Here is a 19393-nt window from a genome sequence, read left to right as displayed (position 1 = left end):
TGCCATGGGCAGGGACACCTTCCACTAGACCAGGTTGCTCAATGCCCTATCCAGCCTGGCCTTGAACACTTCCAAGGTTGGGGCATCCACAGCTTCTCTGGGCAACCTGTTCCAGTGTCTCACCACCCTCACAGTAAAGAATTTCTTCCAAACAGCTAGTCTAGAGATACTCTCTTTCAGCTTAAAGACATTACCCCTTGTCCTATCACTACATGCCCTTGTAAGAAGTCCCTCTCCAGCTTTCCTGTAGGCCCCCTTCAGGTACTGGAAGGCTGCTATCAGGTCTCCCTGGAGATTTTGCTTCTCCAGGCTGAACTTTGAGGTAGTGACCTGAAATTGTATGATTGTCACATGAGAAGAGAATGTTGTCAACGTTAGAGATAATTGTAGGGGCCAGATGGCCTGAATAATCATTTTTTCTTAACACATTTTTATTGTCACAGAAAGTTACAGAAAATCTAAAAAAAAAAAAAAAAGTTTGACAAAGCACTCCACAAACCCCTCTCTCCTGTGGGCTGCACTTGCAGAAGGACTACACATTGCAGAATGTCACGGGGCAATTCATGTCAGGGTGAAGTCCAATGTGTGTTACGTGACTACATATACAATAATGAGCAACATAGTCCTGCAATTTGGCTTATATTAAAATAAAAAAATAAAGAGCTGCAATGTTTTTAAGACGATTTGGTAATGAAATGCGATGTAGTACCGAATGACCTGAAACAAGATGTTTGTGAATATTTTGAAAAGCTAAGAGGAAAAGTTAGATCATGGGAATGCCAGATATTTGTATTAGTAATTTGTTTATTCGTACAACAGAAGACGTTTGAGATATTTCAGAGTGACTTATTTGAAGACTTTTAGTTCAAATGAAAATTCTGAGGCTTGAAATTTTTATTTCAGCTTGGGAATAAAATGGATGTTTAAGCCAAAAGAATGTTTCATGCAATGCTAGTTCTAATTTTATGTATCATTCCTTAAAAATCAAATAGCATGTCACAAAGATAGTACACGTGGGAGTGATTGTCTTGTCTTTCACACAACACCATAATTTGTACCTGTGCAAAGAGTGGGCAAGGTTATATAAACCATTGCCGTTGTGATTTAGAAGCTTTTCATATTTACTTACTCAAATGTAAACAATAACCTGAGTGCAAAGCACTTGACCCTCTGCTCAGGGAAACAGAGCTGAAGTGGCAGATGGGATTAAGACAAGAACAGATTTGTATCATAGAATTTCCTCTGGATCATTTCTCCCGATGTTATAAAAATTTGCGTGACAAGGTGTTCAGATATACATATTGCCCAGATCAGTCAACTTTCTAACCAATTGCTTGTCAGTAAAATGTATTAAAAGTTACTAAAGAAACATAGTTCCTCCTGTGGGAAGAAAATAATTCTTTCATTAGTAAACCTAAGTTATATTCTTTTCACAAGCATAAATGTTAAATCCTTGCAGAAGCAGGTATATTTCAATGGATTATTTCAATATGTTCAGGTTCAAGAATACCAACATAACTCCTTAGATGAAAGCTCGCTCCAGGAATGCATGATGTTCGGGCAGTGTCTGTAATACAAAACATGAGAAGCCTATATTTCAATGGGCACTAATTTATTTTGAATTTATGATGCATTACAATCATTAGAAGTAAGCTGTTTGGCATTACTCAGTGAAGAATAAGGTTTATGCCAGTGGTGGGTTGTTTTATTTCTTTACAGTAGGTAAGAAAATATGCCTGGTTCAAAAGCCATACAAATATTATCTTCAAGTACAATAAGATGGCACTAGGTCACCAAGCCACTTCATGTTGCTTTTTGCAGCAGAACTGAGATATCCCATGATTATATAAGCAGAGCACTAGGCTTCCCCAGCCCCTCCACCCCGCCATTTTCAGAAGAACTTGTCTATGGAGATACATCCTCTGCTGCTGCAAGGGAAGGGACCGTGCAGAGAACGTTATACATGCTGTTTCCTCTCTAGTCCAGGCAAAACAGAAACGCCATAAATACCTTTGCCCAGATTCCTTGTAATATATTCCTTTTCCACTGCTTAAGTCCCAGGCTTCCTCTGCTAATTTTTTATGATTCTTTCACTCCTTACTTGGTCATATTAACATATGAAATATTGTTTTCATAAAGGAAGGCATACTTCTCCCCTCATTAAAGGAAGTCATCATGTTTTTATTGGTAAAAGTCCATGGAAAGTGTATTTGTCAGCCCAGCCCACAAAAGAAATGGCATGTGACTATACATAGGAAATGTCTAAATATTTGAATGACCCATCAGGTAAAGCTTTTCCCATTGTAGATGCAAATCTAGAAGTGTCAACTTGATGACAAATTCAACTCCGATGACAAAAAGTATATGAGGTGGGTATGGGAATATGCAAAAATAAACTGACATCTGCTCAGGTAATGTACAGACTAAAAAAAAAATGCATCTGGCTGCTCTTTCAGTTCTGTTGAAGAGAGTGTCAGGCATGCACATTTTGCTGTAAAAGGCTAGAGAGAAACAAGGGAAAAGGAATAAGGAGAGAAGAGATTAGAACTCATTCTTCAATTATTGATTAATCAGTAAATATTTTATTGAAGATTATTATTTCTAAAAAGCAGTTAAATGTAGGTTGCCTGAAGTTTAAGTAACCTGGAAGATGCTGTGATCTGAACCTGTGGGACACTTTTAGAGTTCTGGACCGTTTCACTAAGTTGTCTACAAAGGTTCCGCGTCCTCTGGGGTCTAATAAAGGCTACTGCGGTGGGCACAGCTGAAATAAAGAAATGCTTTGAAAGATAAATAAATCTTGTTAATATTGTTGATCAAGAGGCTAATCATTTGATAACTTCTGGCTTTTCGACATTCTACTTTTGATTTTTTCTTCATGCTTATAGCCATTATACAGTTTGTATTGCATTTAGTCTTTTTGACTGGGAAGAGGAAATGTTTAGTGTTACATTTACATATCATTCTATAATTAAACAGATTTTCTCAGTATACATACATGTTATTTTTTCACTTGTCTGAAAACAGGAAAAGAAAACACAAATGAATTCCCCCAAAGTTTCTCACTTTTAATTGACAACTGAATAATCATGTCCGTTATGTGTCCGTCATGTTGTGTGTTCCCCCACCCCCTACCCCCACCCCCCAGTTTCTCAGTCTCCCCTTTTTCAAAATACTGGGAAAAATGCAAATTATGTACCAGGTATGATCCCATTAATATTCTACATTGTCTGCACTTACTCTGAATACCTTAGGTGCCAAAACCTAATGAGAACACTCAGTTCCCATTTTATATATCTTTGAAACACAAATTCCCTTCCCTCTCTTATTTCCTTTTCCCTTTTCCTTCCCCTCCCTCTTCCCTTTCCCTCCTTATGTCTCTCTTCTCATCCCTCTAGTATGTTTTTAACTAAATATTATGAAAATACATTTACCTTATGCAGTTCTTCAGACATGATCTAATTTATGGGCTGTAAAGGAATTTGGGAAATTCCCACTCTTAAGCTTCTAATTATTACCATTGAAAGTCACATATGCATTTTATTGGATATTATTAAAATACAATTATAATGGAAATAATGATAAAATAATGTTTTAGAAAGTTGTGGGTTTTTTTTATAAAGTACATTTTAAGCTTAATGATACATATGTGTTAAGTAGCAAATGCATTTGGAAATAATTTTACAATCTTATTGACAATGACCTAAATATGATGACTTCTCAGGACACTTTCAAGTTATAAATACATCCAGATTTATACTTCTCATTACATATATTCTGAATATGTAGATGAGATTTAATGATCCACTCATGATCCATAATTCACAGTTAGTGGTTCATGGAAACATCATAGGCAGCAGATTGAGTATTTGCAGTTTGAAGTTTAATTATACAGTGCAAAATGGAGACCAGAATGTAATATATTAAAGGAGCAACTAGGAAGAAGCATGTCTTGTGCTTTCTCTGAAATTACATATTATTGCCTGTAATAATATATAAGAAATCATTTCCAAGTTGGGTGAGATAATAGTACTCTGGAAGAAAACAAATAAACTGTAGGATGATCTGCAGGGTAAAAATGGGATGTTGTATGAGCAATTAGTAGAAGACAGAGAAATCCAAATGACAGTATTAACTGAAGTTGGCTGGATTTTTCACAATGAATTCATTATCTGAAAAATGTAATGATTTGAGTTGCAGAGAATATACCCTAAGTTCATAAAAACTACTAAATAGCCTGTGCAAGGTCTTTCCAAAGTGTTTGCTATGGTTTTTTGCTCTCTGTGATGTCTGCTAAGCTTCCAAATAACAAAGTATTGTTCTGCTTCCATGACAATTTAGATTCATGCCAACCTATGAAGTCCTGAGGAGTAAATTGCAGTTAAATACTAAGCGTTAAAAATTCATTGTCTTTTCTTCTGCAGGAAACTTTCATTTATTCTTCCAAGTATCTTGTATTTGCCACTGAATTTTCTAACGTTCCTGTTGATACACTACATGACAGTTACTGCTTAAGTTACAAGCTGGTTGCATCAGTTTTCTGAGAAGAAAAGAACATTTTTCTGAGAAGACTGTTTGCAATGCACATATCATGTGCTGGTGCTGATGCTATTTCCAGCTGTCCCCATTACAGAGGCATGCAGGCCACTTTGTGAGAAGTATGTGCCTGGTGTTAGAATGCCTCTATTTATATGCATCACTTTTACATAGGTGCTTTGATTTCATATCGTGATTAGCTTGTTCTCACCTTTCTTCTTTCATTTTTCTTGCCTTTTTCCAAATAGAAAGACTAATTTTTGCAAATATCTATGCATGAGCTTCACTTTACTGAGAGATACTGAAGGTAAATATAAGGAAAGTTTTAAAAATGTTGAAATATTTTGCTGCATCTGACTTCATTTCACAATAAATGTGTCAGTGTTAAATGGGGGCAATTAATTTTGAGGCAACTTTATTTGTAGTGGGTGAATATGAATGTTTCTGAAAACTGGCAAGTGGTCAGCAACTCATAGAATTACACTCATTTCCCATTAAATATTATGAAGTTTCATATTGCTAATTTCAAAAGAAATGTCATAAATCATCATAAAGTCTTCTGCTTTGTGATCAAGCATTTTAGCCTTTCATGAAAAAAATGCTGTAGTGGAGCATGCAAAAGATAATTAATATAAAGCTTCAATATATATCCATGTAAATAATAATCAGCATGGCTTCTCCTTGATTAAAAACTGGGCAATTTTCCAACTTTGAAAAGTGCATAGATATAGAGTAATTTGCTAGCTTGAAGATGTTTTCTAAATTACATGGTCCCTAACTCCATATACATTTGCACCCTGACAAACAAGTAAAAAACCTGTAAGCCAAACAACAGCTTTAATTAAAATAGGCAATGCCCTTGGTTCATGTCTCTGATGAATCACTGGGGGGAAAAAAACCCCAAACCCACAAACAACAAAATACCAAAACAGATCAAGGATCTTTAATTTCTACACAAAAGCAATATATTTAGTGCAAGCACCAGTGCCACTGATCACTTACTGTGTTTCTTCTGAACTTTTCAGGAAAAAGGCAGCCATAGTTGCACCAGGCATACATGTTCCTGACCTGAGCACATCAGTCCAAAATTATCAGATGCAGCTTTTTTGGAGGGGGAACCATGAACAAGCAATCGGTGTGCTGAGACACTCTACCATCAGCCAGAGCCCTATGAATTACCCCACAGGACTGCCGTATTTTTTAAAAGTCCTAAGGAATATCTGAAGGTCCAGTTAATCCAAATAACAGATAAAAAACCAAAAGATAGATACTTAATAGAATTCAAGGATCCTTCAGGACACAAGTGAGAATGTGTAAATTCAGGATAATGGTGCTGAGGAAATGTAGTTAGAGGAGAGGAAGTGGTGAGCAAAGTGTGATGGATGGTTGAACACCTGACTGCTTACCCCCCAGCATGCTGGGCTTTCAGCTGCTGAGCTACCTTAATGCATAGGTTGGTGACGCTGACTCAGTGTTAGCCATTTCTTGTCGGTGATATTTATTGCAAGAGTATTTTTTTCTCTTTGCTTTCTGTCAAGGTTACTGTATTATCTAGATTTATGGAATCAGTGCAGCCAGTTGTAGATATTATATGAAATGGAAAAATAAATACTGCCAAATGCATAGAGGAACTACAAATAAAGCTTTCCAATGATTGTTGAACTATGTTAACTTCATTGCTGTTACAGAAATGCATAGGATATGTCAGAAACACAGGTTACCATTCCCAGAAATGTGGTATAGAATCTACAACACAAAATAACACAAAAAATCTACAACAAAAAATAACACCCAAACAGTTGCATGACATTTTAGTATTTTCAAATTCATTGATACCTTTTTGTATTTTTTTCTCTCTGTCATCTCTAAATTCTATCCAAGAGTAAAAGTATTTAGCGAAAGGTTTTTGAACTAGAGATAAGACTGTCACAAAAATACTCAGTTATTTTTAGCTCTGCTTGAGAAAAGCAGCATATTTTTGAAGTGTTTTCCAACTTAATTAACAGGTTTTAAAGGTGATTAATTTTGAGTTGCTTTTCCTCTGTAAGCCAGAGATGACATTCCAATAGTAGTAGTAAGTACTTGCTTAAAGCATTTATGGTTGAAGGAGTTGTTTTAAAGTGAAAGATAAGGCTCTGCTTTAGAAAAAATAGGGGATTCTTTGCCAAACAAAGCAAGTCAGCTCCTGCAAGTAGATCTTATATTTTGGGGGGAAAGAAAAAGAAAAAAAAAACAGCAAAAGAAAAAACCACCTCTGACTGATATTAGCAAGTAGGTTATCCTGATGATAGTTCTTGCAGCTCCTCAGGTTTTTCCAGCTTTGTAGGAAACAGAAATAAAAAATAAAGCTGGACTAGAAAGATAGCTGCATTGACTCTGCAGAGCAGATGGCTGCAAATGTTATTGTGTTTCAGTCACTTGACTTGACAGTATGCAATCTCCAATATTGCATTAGTGCAACTTGAAATATTATTGCGTTTATTTTCAACTTCTTTCAGCCATTCACTTTATTTAAATAAATGTCATATTGTTCAAACTGAGTCATTTCAGGTTGCTTTGGATCAATGACACTATGAACACTGTATGGCATTGTCAATATATGTTTAAGGAATTATCTTTATATTAGGAAGGTTCATCTCTAGTTCCATACTAAAAATAATGCAGGTAGCAAAGTAAAAAGCATAAATACATTGGCTGTATGTGAAACAAGTTACAGATGTGAATGATCTTTGATTACATCACTGTATTATAGCAGTGAGAAATCACACCAGAATGAATAAATTAAATACTGAAACCTAGATTACATACTTTGCAAAGACACTTTCATTCCTCCAGTGAATACAAATACAGAATAGACCCAAAGATAACTTTATTTTGGACATAAAAGACAATTACGGCAGCTTGATACTGCTACAGACCAATCCCTAGTATTGTAACCATTCTAACTAGTTATTATACATTTAAGTTGCTGAACATTTTTTCATCCCTCACAGAAAGTGGTGTCTATTTATGGGAGAACTCTAAAGTAATTTTTTTTTCTTTTGTTCAGTTTGGTAAGAAAAAAACTGATGGAAAAGAGAAAAGGCAGCAAGAATTCTGGTGTCCTAGATTCTTTTCCTCTTTTAAATTAATGGAGTGTACCTAATACATTAGATCTTATAAATGTTATTCTACTTGAGAGATGAGCAAGATGTGCATTTTATGCCAAATAAATCTTCCTTTATTCTATTTCATGGCCTTAAAACTAATCTGCCTGTACTATTACCTCAAGGTATTATGAAGTGGAAATACTGTTATCTGGTTTGCATCCTTTAAGCTTTTAAAAGATACCAGATATGAAGACTCAGATCATTTTTTGAAGTTTATGTTTTCTTTAGGGCTGAAAAAAGCAAATAAATGGACAGATATGTGTATATGAGTGTGTGTGTATCTCTGAGAATGTAACTATAAGAGAAAGAATATTAAATTTAGAGTGTATAGTTTGAGTCCTCTATTCATTTCCACAAAAATAACAAGCAGTATATTTCTTTAAAAAGAAACTTTAGTGTTCAAGTTATGTTTAAACCATATTAGCAAAATAAACATCTTTTAAGGGGAAAAAAGGTGATTATTTCTTCAAACATCTGCCTTTTGAATCTACTTATTGTTCACTAATGTAGTCTTTTTTATTGCTTTTCATTTACAACAGTATGCCTTAGCAGAAGATGAGGATTTAAATGGTGATAGAAAATATAAACTTGAAAGTGAGAGGAAAATATGGTTTATTGCTACTTTTCTTATTACAAGAAGTAATCTATCTCATGTGTATACAATACGTTTCTTCTGAGAAATCCTGGTATTCACTGAACACCAGAAAAAGCACCTTTGTCCTCACATTTTACACAATACAGATGTGCAAGTGAATGTTCTGCTGAGCGGTCAAAACAGAACGTAGACATCACATTATTATAGATTTTGTATAAAACATCATAAACAGCTCCCAGATGCATGAGCCAGTGTCTGCTTACATAGCTGAAATGACTTTTGCCATCTTTCCTTTGACATATGACAAACAATGTGAAAAGCTGCTATTTTTTGTGTTCTTCTAAGTCATTTGTGTCCTGCTGCACAGGCCTTCCTGAAACTGTTCTTCGGTGGCATCAGTTACAGTTGCTGCCTTATTCCTTCTCACATTCTGGTCATTTGCCTCAAACAGACAGATATAAAACAAAAATACAGCCAGGAGACTGTTAGCATATTACGATAATGGTCTTAAATTTGGTTTAGGGAGTGTATAGTCTTATGTGGCTGATGGTTTGTAGGTGCTAAGGGAGAGATCAGATTAAATATTCTTGTGGGCTTCCTGACTTAACATCTGTTATGTAGTTACTTCAGGCTTCGTGAAAGTAGACTCAGAGATCCAGCAGTCCTTTAGTGCATTAATGTGCATTAATGTATAATGTGATTTTGGTAGTGTTACAGTGCTAAAACGGCATAATCTTCCTTCTACTAAAAAGAAAAAAACTGCAAGAAATATAGATACGTGCTGTCACGTGAGCATTGCTTAAATAATTGTGGAAGCTGTTAGATGTGAAATGAAATTTGTGTATGGCTATAAAATGTGTGATGATAGACAAACAGCTGGGATTTATGTAGATTCATATACTTCAAGGTATGAATATGCATTATTTCATGAGACTCCAAAACCAGGTGTATACGCAGATGTCACAAGAAAATGTTTAAATTACTCATTAGATTGGAAAGGTTCCTGGGTAACTTAGGGAGTAAGCTTAAACTAACTTTATGGCTTATAGAACAATTAGTATTTCCCACATGCACAAATTTTAAATCAAAATATTGGAATGTACTAAAAGAAAACCCAAAATTAAATGGAGATATGATGGAAAATGCACATCATTAATTTGAGAAAAACGTCTCAAAGAGACTATTAGGTTTAAAGGAATTTTAAGTTTGTAATCCATTCCAGCTTTAGGTCATTTGAAAGTACAGAGCTTAGACCCATCAGACAGTTTTGTCTTTCCTCTGGTGTCTTCATCCACTGCCTACCTAAATTAATACATCCATATTTGACCTCAACTAACAGGTCTTGTAGGTGGGGCTAACATTACCTGCTTTGATCTGAAAAGCTGTAATTTACAGTCCTGGCCTAAGCACCACAGTTAAGATCTGCAAAGATGCTGTTTTCTTATTCCTGATAAGGAACTCTCTGCAAAATTATTTCCCTCAAAGGAGAGGGAAACTTGCCATTTCTGGACAACCTCTAAAAAAGGCAACCAACCAAACACTGAAAACAAACATCTCCCCCAAATCCCTAAACAAACAAGTATCTGGCTCATTTTTCTGTCCTACAGAAGGAAGGAAGGATTGACGGAAAAGTATTAAAGAATATTAATATTATAGTCAGTACTCTTTAGGGGTGAATGTTACAGCAGAGCTCATCTTTGTCCTTGACTGTCGTTGCAAAACATTGTCAGTGCTGTGCAATGCTGTCTTTTTGATCCATAATTTTATTTACAATGCTAACAATATAGCGATATTGCACAACAATATTTTTTAATGCCATTCCTCAATTTCCAGCACTTGATAGCCTGCTATGTGTGGATTTACCTCATCTTTTTCATTTAGTTTCACACCTATCCTTCTGGCCTTTCAAGCTGTCTTTGTTTAATGAGAAAAGAAACAGATTGCTAACAGGTCTATCCACATCATAACTGAAGCATTTATGTAAGGGTAAAACTCAAGTTGCCTGCAGTGAATAAATCTGTAAATAATATGGTCAAATATTTCCCTGCTACGATGCCTCTTTGCTACATTTTTTCTAAGGATCAGCAAAGGAACATTTTAAGTATGACTACAGCAAGGCAACAGTTATTACAGCGGTAACTTGCAGGTAGGTCAGAATGATAAGAAATACTAAACAAATTTTTCATTTACAGTTTTGTAAATACATCCCTCTCATCATGGGAAGAAGAACTTGCAATAATTTTAGGAATCTGTATTTTTTTATCTTTGATGTAAAATACTGTTTTGTGTTTAGCCTTTACAACTTCTTTTTTTTTCCAGAAAATTGACTTGGTTTTATTTATTTTCAAAAATAAAAATATTACTTGATATTAGGATGAAACTTTTTGCTTGAGTTAAGCAAAAAGTTCCAGTAAAAAGGTGGGTTTTTTTTTTAACTAGAGAAAATATTTGTATTGTTCCTGTATTTCAAAAGGGCTTTCTTTTTAAGTGAAACATGAGCCAAATACTGATTGTCCAAACATAGCTCTATAAATAGCAAAATCATGATTTAAGTTATTCTTCAGCATAGTTATGAGAGCACAAGTTTATTAAGACAGGAGAAGTAAGCATGATATATTTGCAAAGTGCTTGGAGTGCAATTTGTTCGTTCTTCATGTCTCACTGCTTTCTCCGTATGGTCTCAAAGGAGAAAGCCCACCTTGTCACAGTTCTGCTCAGTGGTCCCCCCAGATGGAAGTTAAGAAGTGTTAGTTATCTCATAATATAGGCTGTCAGTGAAATGTTTTAGTGCTTCATATGTGATTTAAAGTCTGTTACTAAATCTCTGGGCTGTTGTATATTTGGTGGGCCATTCCATGCTATGGGTGTTTAAGTGTGTTGGGTTTAATACATGGTTATGCTTAAGCTGCAGTTCAGTGAGCAGCAGAGCCTGATGTCCTATGCTTATGTCCGTAAGATGAGACCTAATGCCTTCAGCCTGAGCATCCTTTACCTTCTCGGTAAAATAGCCACCCTGTTTATCTTCTATGCCCCCACCTACCTGGAATGGTACAGCTGCCTGGGCAAGAAGATAGATTGCTTTTAGTGGTGACAAGCTGGGTGTACTGGCCATGTTTGTGCTGCCTGGACAGGGAGCCTGAAGGAGCTTCCCTAGACTCCTTGGGACCCAAGCTGTTTAATCAGTGCACAAACCATAAGATCTAAACATCACTCAAATCTTTGCTTTTCAGTCAAGTTAACTTCAAACTGACCTCTGGATTCATGAGCCATTAGAAACAGACAGGTAGGCAGAGGGCAACACTATTGCAGGAGCTTATTTCTGTCAGCTAAAAACTGATCATTTGGCATATGCTTAAGACTTTTGATATGTAAGTAGCAAATAACATTTACATTACATCCATAATAATACTTTAATACATTTAAGGTGATTCAAAAAGTGGGGTCTAAGCTAACACTGTACCTATGAAAACACACTTTTAAATTTGATTGAATTTGGCTTTTTCACATTATGGGATTTCTTGGATTTATTCCTTTAGATATTTATAAAAATTAAAGACTTTAAACTGTTACCAGTACAGTGAATGATTTGCAGTGGAATCAGATACAGAGCTTGGCGTTCCACTTTATGCCAGGTGCCTGCTTTACCTTGAGTTTGAATTTTTTTGCTTCTTATTATAATTGTTTACTGGGTTTTGTTTTTTGGGTTTGGGGGGGGGGTTAATTGGATAAGTTTAGTTATTGCAAAAGCAAGACTATTTGTAATGGTCTGGGCCAAATATAGTGCATTCAGATGGTATGCAGGTTTACCTAAAGAGCTTTGACAACCTCTTAATCTTGATATGTAGCATCACCGTCTATTCTAGTCATGGTCATTTAAAAAAACATATAATGCATGTCACGCTAAATTGCACACTAGCTGTTTGTTTAGTATGGCTGTAATTACACCATAAACTGAATTGCAGTTGAAACTGAAAAATGGACCTGTAGCAATATTTTCAAAGTTTATAGGTCTTTATGCTAAACCACATCTTAGGTTTTCCCAGACAACCTATAGTCATCTTACTGCCCATTAACGCTCCTTTCTGGATGAGGTAAGGAAAAACGAGCCTCAGGGGCCAGAGATTTACATTCTGATTTGATGATACTTTAAAGCCTATGTGTAGTTTTAAGTAGGGGTCCAGTACATGCTACAGTATTAAGGTCAGTTATTAGTTTGCTTGCCTGGAGATTTCCCCTGCTCTGTGAAGTGTTTTGTTATCTGCCTCATACTTGAAATTCTTCAGTCTTTGCACTTTCAAAACTTCCATTGACCGATCTCAGTATTGATTGCTTGTGAACTGTAACAATCGCTCTTGCTTGTCTGATGTCTTTAATCTTTGTATCCAGTTCCATGTCATGGAGGCAATATATCTACATCCAGGCTCGTGTATCTGCAGACTCACAGGGGATGTTTGTGAGACAAATTGCTGTGGAAACAGCTAAACGTTTTCCAAGATGGAGGAGGAAAGCATTCCAACATATCATAAATACGAAACATGTATGATGGAGTTACCTGTTAATGTATTTTCTTTTTTCCCAACAGGTCCCATAAGCAGCATTTTGGTGAACAAATATGGTAGCCGGCCTGTGATGATAGCAGGTGGTATCTTGTGTTCATTTGGAATGATTGCTTCCTCTTTCTGCAATAGCGTCCTGGAACTTTATCTATGTATTGGTGTCGTTGGAGGTAAGAGTCCTGGTCAAAAGGTATTAATATATTATATTATATTATATTATATTATATTATATTATATTATATTATTTCTAATACTGTTCTACCATTGAGCCTTACTGGTCAAGAACCCACTGTGCAAGGCACTGTACAAATACAAGCCAAGAAGGTAGCAAGATCAGTTCATTTCAGCTATCTGAACTATCAAATCGTTTAAATTAGCTGGTATGATGTTAAATTATTTCATAGGGTATTTCAGGAACAACCGATAATTTCATTCAATAAATGCTGTATGTATGTATTGTTCCACACAGCACTGTAATTATGGTATAAAAATTGATTGGCTCATGACAGCACCTATTACAGTCATTTTGTAGATGTAGAATGTAGAAATTCACATTCCTTCTTTCAGCTTTCAATCGTTGCACGTCAAACAGAGTGGCAGAGGCTAGCAGAAATCTAGTGAAAACATGAAAGCTAGTGCCAGCTTTCTGTAGGTTCGTACATACATTTACTTTCAGTTCAATAGGTTTCTGTTTGAAATCCCCAGGGCCAATCCCCAAATAAAATTATTCATAATCATCCATCAGAGGCCTGGATATTGCCTCAGGCAATGAACTAATGTGATCATTAAGCCAGTAAATTAAATAGCCTTCTTCTATCAAAAGTTGTGGGTTTGGTTTTTTTTTTAAACTACATCCTCAGAATAAGGAAGGCAAGTGAGGTGAAATATTGGCAGGTAGTAAATGAATAAGGTAATACTTGTTCTTATATTCAAGCTTATCTTTCTTTATGTTGGGACTAAAGGACTCTGTCTTCGTTCAGTGATTATTTCTTAATGCTCTTATTTTTCACATCCTAAACCTGGGGTCTACCGAAAGAGTAAAGTCACAGTCCAGGAATGAGCCTGTCTTGTCCCCTGTGCCATCCAGCAGATGTGTAGCTATGCAGACTTTATTGCCTAGATGTCTTAATACAGAGAGAAGGCCTAGAGGTTCAGCTTATACACTCGGCTGATGTGGATTGGTGCTCTGCTCCCATGCATGTCCTCTACAACTCTTCCACCTTTAGCAGTGACTTCCATACTTGTGGAAGTGTAGCTGAATGTGTCGCAAAACAGTTAGCCATTTTAAGCTCCACATTTGTACACAAGTTTGATCTTAAATAGAGCTGGAAGTAAGAAACGAGGACATCTATGCATTTAAATACACCCTGCATTCATTGTAGCTGAAGTGACATTATGTTACTTTTGTGAAATGAGCCAAGAGAGAATTGCATTATAACTTAGTAAATTTAAAAGTGGTGAGTCAAGGCAGTGACACCATCATTCCTCTGTGATTCCCCTGTCACTATCACTGCTGAAATACAGTAAGGAGTTTTGGCTTTTATTGCAGTGCTATAGGGGAAATGGCAGAATGCCACCACGACACAATCTTGGCATGAACACGCATAGGCAGCAATGAAACTGTCTTTCATTCTCTGATGCTGGTTGGTTTCTGTCTTTATTGGGAATCACTGGAATAGACACTGGTCATTTAAAAATAACTTGAAAGAGGTGTGATGTGTTTTTCAGTGCATGACCTGCAATAATACTGTCTTTTATGTGTTTTTTAGGTCTGGGTTTAGCATTCAATTTACAGCCTGCCTTGACCATGATTGGCAAGTACTTCTATAAGAAGCGTCCCATTGCTAACGGACTGGCCATGGCTGGAAGTCCAGTGTTTCTGAGCACATTGGCACCTCTCAACCAATTCCTCTTTAATGTGTTTGGCTGGAAAGGAAGCTTTCTCATTCTGGGAGGACTTCTTTTGAACTGTTGTGTGGCTGGGTCACTTATGAGACCTGTTGGACCGAAAACAGTCCCGCCTATAAAAAAAGATGTTGAAAAAGGCACAGGAGATTCTCCCTTGCACAAAAACAACAAGAAGTCTTTTTGGCAAACCATGAATAAATACCTAGATCTTTCCCTCTTCAAACACAGAGGGTTTCTGATTTATTTGTCTGGGAATGTCATTATGTTTATCGGTTTCTTTGCTCCAATAGTATTCTTGGCTCCTTATGCCAAGCACAAGGGAATTGATGAATATTCTGCTGCATTTTTGCTGTCTATCTTAGCTTTTGTAGACATGTTTGCTAGGCCTTCAATGGGACTCGTAGCAAACTCCAAGTTTATCCGGCCAAAGATTCAGTACTTTTTCAGTTTCGCTGTCTTGTATAATGGCGTCTGTCATATTTTGTGCCCTCTGGCAACAAATTACACTGGCTTGGTGATATATGCTGTATTTTTTGGGTTTGCATTTGGAATGGTTAGCAGCGTTCTTTTTGAGACATTGATGGACCTCGTTGGGGCTGCCAGATTTTCCAGTGCAGTTGGACTTGTCACCATCGTGGAATGTTGCCCTGTGCTCATAGGTCCTCCTCTAGGAGGTAAGAACCTCTTTTATACTGTTTTTTTCAGGCATTACAGCATAATCTTGCAATTTAGCATTGCATTAATATAAACATTGTTCTTAATGTTATTTAATGTTTTCACTGTGACTAGGGACATACTGTAGCAGTAGTGTACCACATCTGTTATCTTTCGGCTTTACAGCTGCAGATCCACATGAAAATCTAAAGGCATATATTGCATGCATGTGCAATAGATAGATTAAGAGTGTATCTCTACTGGCACATAAATCCAGGTGATAAATACATGTTTTCCTGATAGCACATAGTGCTAACTTTTCAACCTTGATTTACATGTATTCAGTTCCAATTTGCTCATTGCCAACATAGTTGTTACTCTCTTGAATTGATTGAGTCCTCTAGTAGTTTTGTGGAGATCTCACAGATCTTCTAACTAGATTTCTCTAAACTAGTGGCAGCTAGAGGAGCACACACTTAAGTTTAAAATAGCAACTTTAGTTTGTATAAACAGAGAGGATTGGCATTTCTAGAAAAAAGAAGCCAGCAGGGAGGTACTAGAAAGGACAGGGACATGCTCAGCAGCCTAGGCAGAGTGCACGCATGGTGGGATGCCAGCATGGTGCTGTGGAGTGTTGTCCCCTGGCATAATTTCACACCACTGCCCTGCTCTCCGCCAGTCCTTTAGCCTGTTTCTATAGCAAACAGATAATGTGTAAGGCAATTCAAGAGTGTGAACTGGCTGAAAGATGATAATGTTACCAACTTTATTCTTTTGAGTGTAAGGGGAGCTTAAAGGGAGCCTATGTGTATACCTTAGACTATATTCATAACTTTTGGGCTTCTAGCACCAAAAATTTTGAAGAGTCTTATCTAAAGTGTTTTCTGTTTACTAGAATTTAGTCACTATTTAGTAATGTTAAAGTGTTTTCTGTTTACTAGAATTTAGTCACTATTTAGTAATGTTGTTAGTAAGTTTTGTAGTTTTAAGGTTTCTGATGATACAAGAAACTAAAGAAATAGATGGTCAAATATTATTGAAAAGTACTGGTTAAGAGAGTGTGTATGTGTGTTGCAGTGTAAGCCCAACTTGTGAACATATACTATACCCACGGGATAAACAGTGCCACAGAAGTCAGCAAGATTATGTGTGTCTAAAAAACATTTATACATATCAAAGTATTTTGAGGATTATTGTCAGTATTTCTATAAACAGCATTGTTGCGTGAAATTTTGAATATGGCTAAACAATTCCACTCACTTAAGTACAATAATATTTGTTAAAGTAAATTTTTAATAGTCCTCAAGATAGTCAGTGTTTCTCTCATCTTTTAACATAAAAATTCCTTTTGGTAATGGTAGAACACAACAGATTCTCACGCAGCCTCTTGCTATGCCACCTAGTGGGCGGACTGAGCCGGTGACTGCTGGAGCCCAGCCTTTTCGGTCAGGTTCTAAAATCAATGTTAGTATTAACTCTAAAGATATTAAATTTAATATTTATGGGGCAATAGCACACGAAACTATTTATTTTTCAGTATATTAGCTTTTCAGGAGTTTTGAAAAGTATGTGTTTGTGCTATAACTCTATGAAAAATTGATTTATCTTATATTATGCTGAAGTAATTTTAATGCAGAATTTCATTTTTAATCATCAGTTTTATGAGTCTGCTCATTGAGAAAAAACAGTAAATTGTACTTTTTACGCTAATAGGTGAATTATACGCTTGCAGTGCTATTTGAGTTTTTCCTAATACTAGGCTTGTGAAATAAAGACTAAAATAATTTGATGGCTTGTAAATGTGTATCAGCTGAATAGGCTGACATTATGGCTTCAACCCAGTAAAAGCATCTAAATGCATACAAAATTGAAGTGTGCAGGCTATCCTGTGGATTCCAATGCTAGTGTAGCAGTATTCAGAGCTAAATACTTGGATACGTGCAGATGTTGATTTGGGAGTTGGGAAAATCTGGGAAGAATGGCTCATAAAGTGGAAGAACAGTTATATTTTATTTTCCTTGTCATGACCCAACTAATCTCAGAGGTGTGGATGTAATTTTTAGGTACAGGTTTCATAGTTTAAAACTCAGCAGTTGAGTATGATAGCTTGAAGGGACAAACCTTTCTATCTCTTTCACCAGTCACAGGAAAGTAAAAATTGCAAAGTTGATGTACAATGACAGCAGCATAAAAAGACACATACCTCTTCATCCTATTGTCTGTATGCAGCCTCTGTGAGTGTCAGTCATTCCAAAACAATAGGAAACAAAATTAGGAGGAAAATAAAATAAAAAGGCAATGAAATAATGAAAATTAAACAACTAAAAAAATGTCTGTCATTATTCATTAAGCTTTACTTACATTGTTCTTCAATATTTTATCACTGTCAGTGATTCCAATGACAATTGCTACTTTGACAGGTTTTGTTAGAGTTCTGATATATATGTTAGACAATTTGAACATGTTGAAATGCTTTGCTGCTCCAACTCCAAAACCAAGCTATATATAGATATTTCTCCTAGGAAAGCATCTGGATTGTATTGGGCATCCTATTTTAAAGATGTTTTTTCTCTCTTCTTGTCTTTGTATTTCAGGTTGGTTGGTAGATGTTACTGGTGAATATCAGTACATGTATTTCGTCTGCGGAGTGATTGTGATTGTGGCCAGTATCTGGTTATTCATTGGCAATACCATTAACTACAGGCTTTTGGCAAAAGAAAAGAAGTTAGAAGATGAGAAGCAGAAAGCACAGAAGAATGCTGACTCAAAGGAAGCCGAACCATTAACAAACAATGAGAACGAAGATGCTGCCAGCAGAGCTGATAAAGCTCTTGAAGATCCTTCAGAAAGAGAAACCAATATTTAATCTGCAGTATAGCTCAGAAGGCAACATTTATGACTTCCATTAGAAATATGTCTTCAAGACACAGGCCAGGTTTTTTTTGGTAATAATGATCAGTCACAATATTGGATGGGAACAGATTTTTGCCCTGTGGCAAGACTCTTAGTTAAATTACTATCTACAGTTTATTTATTTCAGTGATACAAAATTGAGATTAAAGAGGTACTGACTCCATGCAAATGAGTCCATCAGACTATGACTGGACAATCAAGAGTCAGGTAAACCAGACAATAAAGCCTTCCAATAACAGTTTTGTTTAAAATATGTATCTAATGCAAAAGTATCTCCTAGACTTATTTAGGAAGATACTTTGCTTTCTTTAGAATATTGTTAAAGTCTGTTGAAATCATCTGCCCAAACTGTATTTACCACTAATATTAAAAAGAATATAAGCTCAAAGATTTTTTGAAAAGAGACAGAGTACCTGAGTGAAGCACACTGAAACTTTTTTCTCTTTTGTATGCCCACTAGATCAAAAAGATACATTATGCCTGTATAAACAATTATAATATGGATGTAAAAATTAAGGTTAGGAGACGAACAGTTGGTGGGCACCATCTCTAAAATACAATAAACAGCTGAATTACAATATATTCCAGAAGTTGTTTCCTCCTGTGATAGCTGACTACATTGTATTTCAACGTACATTTGAATCCAAAGTATCTTCAGACTTTGCTAATTCAAACAGAGCTAAAATCTGTCTGTATATAAAAGGATTTAAACCCAAGATTTACATTGCTAACAAGAGTGGCAATTAGGTGTTTTGCTTTTTTTTTTTTTCATTATGTAGTCCTGTATGGCTGAAGGGTCTGCACTGGACTGTGAAACTTTCTTCCTAAAGGGACTAGACTCAGAACCTGCTGATGTTAAAAGGATGCTTACCCTTGGCTTTTGTGGCCCAAATCAGTTTGGTTTATTGGCGCGTCATTAGTTGTTTGATGGTCTGCTGGGAGGATATTTAAGGTCTAACTTCAGGTATTTGCAGACAGGTAACTGTACCAGTTCTCAGCTCCCTTTCCCAAGTATTCAGTGAAAAGCTACTTCCTTTTTCTAATGCCAGTTTGAGCAAAAATGCTGCAAGGCACATTGACAG

At 36.1% G+C, this 19393-nt stretch overlaps 1 protein-coding gene across 2 annotated transcripts in view; it reads left to right on the top strand.

The window, feature by feature from the left end:
- Positions 1-18893, top strand: part of SLC16A7 (solute carrier family 16 member 7) — a 78982-nt gene extending 60089 nt beyond the window's left edge. For both annotated transcript variants that reach the window (XM_037389171.1, XM_037389170.1), the window contains exons 3-5: positions 12863-13006; positions 14606-15418; positions 17993-18893. In XM_037389171.1, coding sequence (XP_037245068.1) covers positions 12863-13006; positions 14606-15418; positions 17993-18264 — 1229 coding nt within the window. In that variant the 3' untranslated portion in view covers positions 18265-18893. The remainder of the gene's footprint in view (positions 1-12862; positions 13007-14605; positions 15419-17992) is intronic.
- Positions 18894-19393: the final 500 nt, after the last annotated feature.

The sequence above is a fragment of the Falco rusticolus genome, chromosome 5, assembly GCF_015220075.1.
Source record: "Falco rusticolus isolate bFalRus1 chromosome 5, bFalRus1.pri, whole genome shotgun sequence".
NCBI lineage: Eukaryota > Metazoa > Chordata > Aves > Falconiformes > Falconidae > Falco > Falco rusticolus.
This window is presented reverse-complemented; position numbering and strand designations above follow the sequence as displayed.